General features: G+C 37.3%; 1 protein-coding gene across 3 annotated transcripts in view; it reads left to right on the forward strand.

The window, feature by feature from the left end:
• The window catches only part of LOC110563726 (contactin-associated protein like 5-1-like), a 785,262-nt gene that overhangs the window by 516,161 nt on the left and 256,255 nt on the right, over positions 1-12,846 (forward strand). For all 3 annotated transcript variants that reach the window (XM_060371606.1, XM_060371607.1, XM_060371608.1), the window contains exon 13: positions 10,046-10,246. In XM_060371606.1, coding sequence (XP_060227589.1) covers positions 10,046-10,246 — 201 coding nt within the window. The remainder of the gene's footprint in view (positions 1-10,045; positions 10,247-12,846) is intronic.

Genomic DNA, 12,846 nt, shown 5'->3' on the forward strand with positions numbered 1-12,846 from the left:
ATTTTCTACCACATGAGCCTTGGGAAATCATGGAAGCCCAGGCCAATCTGTTGTTGCTTCTCTGTCAGTGTTTATTATCTAGATTGAAAGAAAAGACATAGTCATGAAAATTGAATAATTAAAAAAGATACAAAACATCAGAAGACTGTTCACAAGTAGATGGTGTATAAGGAATAGAAACAGTACTTTGAGGGCTATTTAAAGTATTGTTATCCTTTGCAGAGATATTCACTTTGTCATCATACATAACTGTACCAGAAGTGACCCCTGAGACCTTAATATCTATTAGGTTTATTACAATTTGTGTATAAGTAAATTGACACACTGCTTGAAGGGAAATAAGTAGCTCCCCACAGTGATTTCAGTTCAGTTAAACAAGGTATTGACAATCTGTAGACTGCCCTTCTCTTCAAGCATTGTGATAAAACTGTGCAGTGTTTTATATCCACTCAGCAAAGAGACAGATATATATTTAGAATATATCTTTAATAATCAGAATTATTTCTTGTCTCTCTCTTAAAAAAGAAACTTTGCTTTTGTTTGTTATTCATTCTGAGTGGTAATCCCCATAGCAACAGCTGAACAGAGCATAACATCTGTAATTACTACTATTAATAACAATAATCATAGTAATAATAGCAATCAGATGTAATGGGAGAAAATATGAAAGAAAATTAAATTGTGGCTCTGTGTGTAAACAATATACAGTTTCTGAAATGAGAATCAAAGCAACCAAGAAAAATGTCTAAAGATCTGTTCTGGATTACTACTTGACTGGGGCTATGAAGAGATACAGTTTACAACAGACGTGATGAGAGAGAGTACTCCAGAATATCCTGCCATGGCTATCAGCGAGCTCTCTCTGCAATATCTTCTTCCCTTTGGGTGTCTCTGGTGTGTGTGTGTGTGTGTGTGTGTGTGTGTGTGTGTGTGTGTGAGTTCAGGTGTCCAGGAATGTGTGGTGGCCAGAGGATAATTTCAGATGTTATTCCTTATGTTTGGTGACACAGATTCAAGCATTTGCCAAGAACTCCCTCATTTGGGTAGGCTAGCTGGCCAGAGGGCCCTGGGAATCTGCTGTCTCCTCTTGCATTGTGCTGGGAATACAAGCACATGCCACAACATCTAGTTTTTTCACATGGGTTTGTGCCTCAAACTCAAATTCTCATGCTTGAGTAGCAAGTTTTTGAACCAATGGGACATCTTTCCAGATGTTTTATGCATGTTCAAACCTCTGACACTAATTGGGACCATTACATAACACATATACAAAAGAGTAGTTTCAAAAGTGCCCAATACAAATAGCCATGATGAATTATTGTCTTCATTTAATTACTGCAAAGCATCTCAGCCTGACTAGTTTCTTATACTTTGTGTAAGAAAATTATCTCCTTCTCAGTTATCACTTGCAGAAAACAGGAGGCTGTCTCTCACTCATAACAAGTAGAAACATTATTCATTCTTACTTATTTGTATTAGTTGTTTTCCCATTGCTGTGATAAAACACTATGACCAAGGCAATTTATGAAGAAAGAATTTAGCTCAGCTTATGACTTGAGAGAATTAGATTTCATGAAGGTGGAACAGAAACATGGCAGCAGGAATATATGAAATATCACAGTGAAAAGCAAGAAACAGAGAAAACACTGGAGATGGTGAGATATTTTTGAAGCCTTAAAGCCCATTCCTATGACACACTACCTCCACCACGGTCACACATCCCAATCCTTCCCAAACAGTTCTGCCAACTGGGGACCAAATATTTAAACAATGAAACTGTAGGAACCATTCTCATTTAGACTACCACATTCTACTTCCTTGCTTCCGTAGGCTTGTGACCATATTTAATAATGCAAATGCACTTAGTCCAATTTCTAAAACCACTACAGTTATTCACAATCTCTACACTTTTATGTTCTAAAGTCTCCTCTGAACTTAAAGGTAAATTCATACCCACCTCCTGTAAAATCAAAAAATAAAATCACATAATTCCAACATACAATGACACAGAATATACATTACCATTCCAAAAGGGGGTAATAGGAGCATAATAAGGAAATACTGGACCAAAACAAGATAGAAACTCAGAAGGGCAAACTCCAAATCTGATAGTCCCATGTTTGAGGTCAAAGACTTAAATAGCTCTACCCTTCTAGCTTTGCTACAGTAACATAAATCTCTCTTTCAATAAGATTCTACTACTTATGTTCAGCTCTCCTAGATAAATATCTCATAGATGTGGCATTTCTAACATTTGAGATGTTAAATAGAATGGAGGCTTCACTTCCATAGCTGCAAGAATGCCTTTTCTGGGCCTCTTCCTTTTCAGGGACTTCGTGCATAAATTTTCTAACACATTAGTCCTTAATACTGGAAGAAGGTTCCACAACACCTTTGCTTATGTGTCCTTCATAGCACTAGAAACACAATGCATAGATGGTACTACTAGGTCTTCCTGTCAACTTGGGAAGGAACCTGATCTCACTGAGTAACATTTGAAGTGCCTTTTCTAGCTAGCTAGCTGTTAGGAACTCAGAAACCCCCTGAGGCCAGAGGTTCTCAGCATTCCTAATGCTTAAACCCTCTAATACAGTTCTTCATGTTGTGGTGGCCTCCAATCACAAAATTATTTTCATTGACACCTTATAACTGTAATTTTGATACTGTCATGGGTCACAATGTAAATATCTGACATGTAGAATATACAACCCCTGTAAAGAGTCATCGATCCCCAAAGGAGCAGGACTCTGAGAGCCACTGCCCTAGTCATTTTTCTTTTGACATGCCTTGAAGGCCTCCTTCCTTTATTCCAGTGCAGATTTGGTCTTTTCTCATTCTGAACTCTTTTTAGCACAAGTTTGGTTCCAAAATTATATTACCTAAGGCCCCCTTTCTGTTTAATTTTTACATTTTCTATTCCTTTTTGCCCTGCTTATTCATTTTCATTGTAGAGCTGTATAGGAGTGAAAACTTATAACTATGCAACAGAGCCATATCAGGCTGTCTTGAAATCTTCTCTACCAAAGAAATAGTTCACTACTTTTTAATTTAGCATCAGGAAGATCCTTAGAACAAAGGCAGAAAGCAGCCACATTCTTTGACAAATTATAATAGTCTCCAGCACAGTTGCTAATATGGTTCCCCTTTGATACCTCTTTAGCTGGGCCTCCACTGTCTACATTGCTTTCAGTGATACTTTCCTCCTAACTCCTACTAGAATGGCCCAATAAACATACAATTACTTTTCTAGTCCAAAGTGTAAGTCTTCCACATTCCTCCAAAAAATGAGCACAGCCAGGCCTGTCAAAGCAACACCCAACCTCCTGATCCTGGTTTCTTTCTTTATTGATTACTTTTCTGTTTTCTAATAAAATTACCATGGCCAAGGAAACCTTTAAAATAAATTACATAGTCCGGTTTACAGTTTTTGAGGTGTAGAATCTATGGTATCAGAGCAAAGGCATGGCAATAGGAATAGCAATGTTTCACATCTCAAAACTGCACAAAGGAGTCAGTGAGTTCACTAAGTATGATGGAAAACATTTGAAGCCTCATAGTCCATCCCTGTGACACACCTCTTCCATCAAGTCATACCTTCTAATACTCCCTGAAGTGTTCTACCAGCTGAGGCAAGTATGCAAAATATGTGGGCCTTTGGGACACAGACTGCTACAACACCCTTCTCCTCAAATGCTGTCAAACTTAGAAAAGTTGGAGAACTTTTTGGAGAAAAGTGTTTGTACCTAGAAATGCAATGACTCAGCGTACCCTTGAACACAAGGCATGGTTTTTCTTTTGATAGCCTAGAATATCGCACAACACTGTAGAAAGAGTTGAATGTTTTTGTAGTTCAATAATACTTTATAGTGACATCTGTGAATGATGCTTCAGAAACTGTTCACACATAGTAAGATCACTGGTGTAAATCTAGAAACAGAGTCCCTTCTTTCTCATACCAGGTCACTGGGCTGAATGGCCTCTTATGCAAGTGAATACTTTAATGGTTTATCTATATGACTGTTTTTTTTTTTTTTTTGCTTTTGTGTATATGTTCATGTTTGTTTTGTTGGTGTGTGGGTACATGTGTATACTCAGACTGTGTGCATACATGTGAAAGCTAGAGAAAAAAAAACTGGGTATCATTCTTAAGGAGTCATTTTTTGAGGTCCCTTAAAAGACTGGAACTCACCACATTTGCTATACTGACAGGCCAGTGATCTCCAGGGATCCACCTATCCCTGGCCTCCTCCCACACTATCAGCACAATACCAGACATATCTATTGCAAGTTTCTTTTAAGCAAAGGTTAAATGGTCTTGAGTGAATCAACACAGACTCACACCAGAGCAGTAATAGTGATGAAGCTAAGTCTCCAGACCTGGAATTGAGCAGGGCTAGATACTCAAAATAATAGAAGAACATCAAATTGGTTAAATAAGTAAAGTCAGCAAGATGTTGGCAAAGCTTTCAGTTTTCTCCATCACTGAAGTACAAATTCTATTGAGGAATTTGACGATACACAGGAGATAGCAAAAGAGATATGCGTGAGGTTATTACAGTGTGATGAGCACTGAGTAAGGCATGAATAATTCATCCTACATAGCAAGGATAATATTATGAGCAGGCTTTTATGCCTTTTAAACTCATGTGATGAATAAGATTCCCACATTCAGTTCTAAGTAGTAACATTCTGGTTCACTTTCTAACGTTGTAGAAAATGATAATTCAGGAAGTGCCCAACCATATGACATGTGATGCACCAGTGTTCTGGGTCTTATTTCCAAGTACCCCAGAATGCATGCAGCCTATGGGTAGCAATTTTAAATGCATCTAGTGTTTATATTTATTACTCATTTGAGTATCATGCAGCCTGTTATGGGCTCCTGTAAGATACAACATCAAAACCTTATGATAATATGTTTCAAGCAAAAGAATGATATTAATGTCAGTAATGTCATGAAACTTTTCAGGGGTATTAATTTAGTCAGGACGCTTACACAGAAAGTATGAACAGCCATACAGTTTTAGTCATTTCCTTGCTTCTGTAGTAAATGAGATATCTAACCAAAACAACCTTAGGAAAGAAACATTTATTTGTCTGACAGTTGAAAGATAGTCCAACACTGTGAAGGCCTGGCACTGGAAACTTGAGGCAGTTGGTCACATTGCATCTGTAGAAAGGAAGCAGGCAGAGAGGAATGAATGCTGGTTCTCAGCTCCCCTCTTCATTTCATGCAGTCCAGGAGTTTATCATATGGAATTATACTGCTTGCTTTAAAATGGACTTTCTTTCTACAGTTAACCTAACTAGAAATTATAGCACAGGTATGCCAAGAATTTTATCTCTGACATGATTGTAGTTTGTGTTATGCTGACAATCAATATTAGCTATCACACACATATACCAAAACTCTGACTTTAAAATCCACACAGAAATGTTCACTTCTACATTGATGAAATCAACTACCATGACTGTTCAGTTTCACAAGTCCATCTTAATTATGTAATGTGGTAACCCACAGATGAGCCAACCTTGATATCAAGTCCATCTTGTTTTTAAGTGTACAGAACTATTTAAAGTAAATTCCATTTATTTGAGTGTCCCTCAAGGAAATCCAGATGTGAGCATGGGCTTTAAGTCCTTATCTAACACTCATCCTAACACTATGCTTATAGCTGGTCTTGTGATGCCTGAGTAGTGAAGAGCGCTTTGGAACACTGTATTGTTCCATTGTATCCTCTACACAGTGTACATTTGGTGCATGTGGCACCATACTTGCCAGTTATTAACTACTACTTCCCATTCAAGGTACAAAGGCAGAATGGGCAGCATCGGCATATTTAAAATGACCACCCCATGCTGGCACAGCTTCCATTTCAGTCTCCCCAAAGACAGAATATGATTACACTGAATAGATTAAATGAATGAACAGTTACAGAAATAAATATACATATTGGAAAGTCTACACTATAAAGGAAAAATATTGAACTAGTAATTGAGTGATGATGTATTGATTATGTTTAGAACAGGTTACATACATGGAGAATGGAGACAATTTAACTTCTGATAGATAATAGGTAGTTATTTAGTTAGGTAGATAGGTCAATCAATCAATCGATCAACAGATAAATAGAGAGATAGATAGATAGAAAGTGTAAGTTAGGAGAGCTTTGAAAATAAATTAGGTAATGGGCTATAGTTCTCAAAGAATCACCTCTTTTTTGGTCTTTATTTGTCGGTGTGTAATTGGGCTTGTAATATCTATAAAACTAAAGCATAATATCTGAAAGGTATTCTAGCATGGGGGCCATAGCTCCATCAATATACCTTAGAAATAAACAAACTTTTGTTAAACATAAGCATCATGACGTTTCAAAGCTTTCCATTTTTATTTCTCATTCTTTTGCATCTATGTATTTGATAATACACTTTTTGCTAATTTTTATCACATTTGTGTATATTGACATTGTACTGGATAGTTTCATGTTCACTTGACACATGCTAGAGTGATCAAGAGGAGGGAGCTTCAATAGTTGAGAAAATGCCTCCATATATTTGAATTGTAGACAAGTCTATAAGGCATTTTCTTTTTTTTTCATTTTTTATTTTATTAATTACACTTTATTCACTTTGTATCTCCCCATAAGCCCCTCCCTCCTCACCTCCCAGTCCTACCCTTCCTTCCCCTTCTTCATGCATGTACCTCCCCAAGTCCACTGATAGGAGAGGTCCTCCTCTCCTTTCTTCTGATCTTAGTCTATCAGATCACATCAGGAGTGGCTGCATTGACATCTTCTGTGTCCTGGAAAGGCTGCTCTCCCCTTGGGGGGGGCATTTTCTTAATTAGATTGATGGGGAGGGCGAAGCCCATTGTGGGTGGTGCCATTACTGATCTTATGGTCCTGGATTCTATAAGAAAGCAGGTTGTGAAAGTCATGGGGAACAGGCCACTAAGCAGCAACCCTCTGTGGCCTCTTCATCACATCCTGCCCCCAGGTTCTTGCTCTGACTTAGTTACTTTCCTGTCTTCCTTTGATAATAAGCAGTGATATAGAATTGCAAGCCAAAAAAACAAAAACAAAAACAAACAAACAAATAATAACAAAAAATGTTTTTACCCTAACTTGCTTTTTGGTCATGGTGTTTCATCAAAGCAATAGAACAATAACTAAGACAGATATTAACAATATTTCTGTAGTCTCATGTGAATATTCTTTTGACAACTTTAACAATATGAGTTTAAAACATTTTGTTGTAACAGTTAAAATTCAATGGAATTAGTTTCTTCACTAGACTTTAGAGAAGTACAGTCCTATTTCAAAATTGTAAAGCTATGTTTCTCTGACAACATGATGGTTGTCAATTATTTGGTTTGGGGAACTATTCTGAAGATGTTGCTAATCAAAATTTAATTAAGTGATATGGGGACTGTTCCCAAGTTTAAAGTCCTTAGGAAATTATTAAAATCAAACAAACCATTTCTATTTTCTACTAATATACTGAAATTGAAGCATAAGGTGATAAAATATCTCTTCCTAGGCCATTGAAAAATTGGTGGGAAGTATTAATACAGAACATCTAAGCATTCAGCTCTTTCCTTATGTTTTTTTTTAAAGCTAAATCACACCAATGACCATAATCTTACTATTTATAGTTAATAATAACAGTTGCCTTCAGCACATTAGCATGTTTTCCTGTCAGTGCTCAGTAATAGAAATGCTGTGGGTTATTGGTTTTATTCATGGGTCTTTATTTTTCCATTTGTAAAACTAAGAGGGTGGAAGAGGGTGGAAACCACATGATTCCTTTCCTCAGTTCATTTTCTGCTATTTGAATCTATGAAGAATAATGTGATTATGTGGACAGGACTCTCTGATGGCAAATGCTTTTCAATTCTTCCTGTTTCCTCCCCTTTTTTATTTGTGAGGATGTTCAAAATTAAACTGAATTTCAATTTGCAGTAATTTTTTGCCCCAAGTAATCACAACAGTGTTCAAAATACACCACACAGAGCCTTGCAACTTAAAATTTGCTTATTTCAATATTTATTCCTGTGTATCTATCTGTGTGGGGGTATATGTATTTCTGCATGCAGTTCCCTCAGAGGCCAGAGAGGGCATTGGATCCCTAGAATTGGAACTATAGGTATTTATGCACCATGTGACTTAGATGCTGGAAACTAAATAGACCTCTGGAAAAGAGGTACACTATTTTAACTACTGAGCCACCTCTTCAGTCTGCTTTGCAACTTAATGATCTTTGTTTCTATTCTACGTTAGAAGCCCTGCTGTCTGCTTGTGTAGTGGACACTGACATCCTGGGTTTGCTGTTATGTGTTTTAATTGACCACAACATTAAAGTAAACAGTCTAATTTTCATGCTGGCAAAAGTGGACTTTAATTGCACATGTCTTTACCTTTAAAACCAAATTTCTTTTTTTTACCCATATCTTACATTCTTCCTTGTCTTGTTCTTTTGTTCTTATTGAAAGAGCCTTATTTAAAAAGTCCATGCATTCATTCAGTATAAAAATTTCCAGATAATTTTTGTATGTATCTATATATGATTTTGTATTAATCAGGATTCTCTAGAGGAATATAATTGACATAATGCATAAATATAGGATTTATTAGAGTGACCTACAGGCTGTGGTCCAGCTAGTTGACTGTTAACCAACAGATAGTCCAAAAATATGGTAGTCTTTGAATCTGGATGTCTTGGCTGTTTTTCAGTAAATGCCAGTATCCTGAAGAAATAGGTCCTAATAGCAGCAAGAGTAGACAGACAGGTAAAGAACAAAAGCTTCCCTCTGTCCCTTATATAGGCTGCCACCAGAGGGTGTGACCCAGATTAAAGATACATTATACCACCTCAAAACATCTGGATTAAATGTTAGCTATTAGTTAATTCCAGATGTAGTCAAGTTGATACAACCACGAATAGTTTTCACAGTGTTTGTGCATGTGTGTTTGCATGTATTTGAAGGCCAAGGGAAACCTCAAGAGTCATTCCACATATGTTATTCATCCTCTTTTTCCTTTGGAAATTTAAAAAAAAAAATGTGTATTTGTATTGGGGTTATCTGTCCATGTGAGTGCAAACGTCTAAGAGAGCACTGGAAAACCCAAAGATAGAATCATATGTGGTTACACCTAATATGGATTATAGGAACTGAACTTGGGTTCTCTGTAAGAGCAGTACACTCTCTGAGCCATCTTTTCAACCCCCTTTCTGATCCTTTGAAAAATCTCTCATTGGCCTGGCACTCTCAGTAGGGTAGGCTGGTCAGCAAAATCCAGGAGTTCATCTCTCTCTGCCTCACAAGTACTGGAATTGCAAGTGTGTGCCAGCATGCCCAGCATTTTTGGATTGTCACTTCAGATTCAATACTCAGATCATTATGTTTACATTGTAGAGTTTCATCCTTGAAAATGATGTTTTGTTTCACAGATTCTTATTATCTATAGTGATAGGGTAGGTTCTCCTCTCACTCTATCTGACCCTGGCCTGTTAGGGTTCATCAGGATGGGCTGCATTGTCTTCCTCAGTTTTTTACACAATACAGTATAACAATGTTTACATAGCAATTATCTTTTATTACATATCAAAACAATACTGGGAGAGTGAAAATATAAGGTGAGTGTATATAATATGCAAATGCTAAGCTAGTTCATGTAAGAAAATTGAGCACCAGCAGACATTGACATGTTTTAGAAAGTCTTTGAACAATGTCCCTACGGATAAAGAGGAAGACGGTGTTTGTCAATTTTAAGTTAATGTTGGACATTAAATTCATAGTATAAAATGTGTGGAATAAGAAATAGAAAGCATAGCCCTGAGATTACTTTCCCCTATATTAACTTGAAGTTGAACCCTATAAGGAACAAAATTCACTTGTCCTTGTGTAGGGAATAGTATGCTTTGATCCCATTGTCTGTATAGAGCAGTCAGGTGGAGACTTCATTGTACTTTGAGTGACCCACTATTTATGTACTCCTCTTTGGGAATTATTTTTAACTTCTCCTTTGCATTGTTGTCTGTATAGAGGACAAGATTTGGATGACAGTTCAGCACAGCAACACAGAGCTGACTCGGGTACAGGGTTCTAACCCTGAGAAGCCCTATGTCATGACTTTAAAATATGGTGGCACTATGGAGCAGCTGGTGGCTCTGATTGATGGCTCAGAACACTGTGAACAGGAGGTGGCATACCACTGCAGGAGATCTCGCCTGCTTAACACACCAGGTAAGGTCCTGTCCGTCTTTACCTTGAAACCCATGAGCCAATATCCTGTGTGTATATATATATATATATATATATATACATATATATATGTATATATATATATTATATATATGTATATATATACATATATATATGTATATATATATGTATATATATATATATTATATATATATTGACACAAGCTAGAGTCATTAGAGAAGAGGAAACCTCAATTTAAAAAGAAAGTAATCTTCAAAGTATAATTTTCTTAATGACTAATGTGGGAGACCCAGACAATCAGGGGTGGTACTACTTCGGGATAGGTAGTCCTAAGGTGTAAAAAAAATAAAATAAAAATAAAAATAAATCCAAGAAAGCCTGGAGGAGCAAGACAACAATCAGCGCTCCTTCATGGCCTCTGCTTCAGATCCTGATTCCAGGTTCCTGCCCTGACTTCTCTCTCTCAATAATGGAGTGTCACTTAGGAATTGTAAGCTTTCCTTTTCAAGTTTCCTTTGGTCATGATGCATTATCAGAGTAGTAACAACTCTAATTCAGATACTCAAAGAAATGGGTATTTGACAGGAAGTGGCCTTCAGTGCACTTGATCACTCTGCTTTGAAGAGAGATATGATCCAAAGAGGGCCACGAATCTTGGCTTTGATATTAAGGGACTGTGTGTTAAGTATACATTTCTCTCTGTCTCTTCAGAAAGACGTCCTGACAAAATCCATTCTCAGCAGTTGTGGCAATTATGAGGTTTGTGAGGAAAATAACATTTGAAGATAGAGTATTAGCGCTAGACATGGAAAGTGTGGTAGTTGGAAACTGGTTTTGAGAGATGGCAGATGGAAGATGAATTCACAAAGTATCAAGGATCCCAGTATGTACACTCAAGAGTGATGAGTTATGGCTAGAGCAAAGGATACCTAGGGAGAAAGCACCAGGAAAAGAGGCTAAACAAGATAAGCAGAGGCTACTCAGTGGTCACAGAATTTATATTGCCTGAAAAAGATATTTCAATGGACATGACTCTAAAAGCAAATTTTCAATTTTACATAAATAATAAGTTATTAACTTGGAGGTTCTTATATAGCATACATTTGCATTGAACTCACTATGTAGCTGGAAATGACCTGGAACTTCTAATTATCTTACTTCCACCTGTGGAGTACAGGGAATACAGGTGTATGCCACCATGCTTGTTTTCTATCTCCCCCATCCCCATGGTGCTGGCCATCAAAATCAGGACTTTTGTGCAGGTTTGAAAAGCACTCTACAAAGTGGAACTAATACCTAACCCTAAAATTTCATTTCAGAAAAAAATAAAAATTATGTGGCTAACTCTTTTTATTTTCCCCCAATGCTGTGTTTTATAGTGAGTAAATAATTGATTATTGTGTGTGTGTGTGTGTGTGTGTGTGTGTGTGTGTGTGTGTGTGTGTGTGTGTGTTAGTTACCCTTCTGGTTGTAATGTACACCTGACAAAGCATCTATGCTTTGTCTCATGGTTCAAGCCTATCATGACAAGGAACCTTGGTGGCAAAAGCAGTATGGGGTGAGGCAACAGGTTGCCTGCTCATATCCTCCAGGATGAGGAAGCACACAGGGGAATAGTAACATTCTGCTACATTGTTCCATTTTCATTTCATTAAATGCCAAGACAGGTTGGGCCCATTAGAGTCTATATCACTCTGGCTGGCCTGGAACTCCATGTCTAGAATAGGCTAGCCTTGTACCCATTGAGATCTACACACCTCTACTTCCTGAGGGCTGAGATTGAATGTGTGGGCCACTAAGCCTGAATGGACTCATTCATTTTTGCCAATATTAATTTATACGGAAGGGTATCAATTCTAAGAAACAGTATTCACCAAGTCTGTCACAAAGTTTACTAACTCAGGGCTTAGCATTTGCGGGTTTAGCCTGGCTGTGGAACAAGAGAGAGAAATGCCAGTAAAGCATGGGTGGGAGATGCCTGATTCAATACACTGCACTGCTTAACTAATTGACAGTCTTTAGGGGGAAGATATCTTTCCACCGAAGTGAATTTTCCAGATAACTGCCACTTATCTTTTTAAACACTGAAAATATTTTAAGAAAAACTTTAACTATTTCAAATGGAAATCTTTCTCCAATGGATTACATGCCTCCTTGCCTTTTTTAAACACATAATTCAGAACAGAAAATGGAACTTTTTTTTTTTTTTATGACTCGGGATCATTACTGTGAAATCAATTCTGGAACTCCTGTTGGATTCAGCCATGCTTGTCAGCCTGATGAAATCAGCGCTCCCTCTCTGTGTTCCTTTTCTTGCATCTCAATCTCCATAAACTGCCCTACAAGGCCCAATGTCTGTGTTTGCTTGAATATTTCTCTATCCCCTGATGAGTAAGCTAAACACATTTGCACTAAGCCTTTCTTAGGATGTCTGGCTCTAGGAGCTGCCCTCCTTTCTTTTCATTGCCTTGTCATTTCCCAGTATTTGAGTTCCTATAAAAAAAAGAATAGATGTCCATTATGACTTTGGGACTTCCCTAAAGGATTTATACTGTCATGTCACTTAGGTTATATCATTTCATTTATTTATTTGTGTGTGTGTGTGTGTGTGTGTGTGTGTG

The sequence above is a fragment of the Meriones unguiculatus genome, chromosome 18, assembly GCF_030254825.1.
Source record: "Meriones unguiculatus strain TT.TT164.6M chromosome 18, Bangor_MerUng_6.1, whole genome shotgun sequence".
NCBI lineage: Eukaryota > Metazoa > Chordata > Mammalia > Rodentia > Muridae > Meriones > Meriones unguiculatus.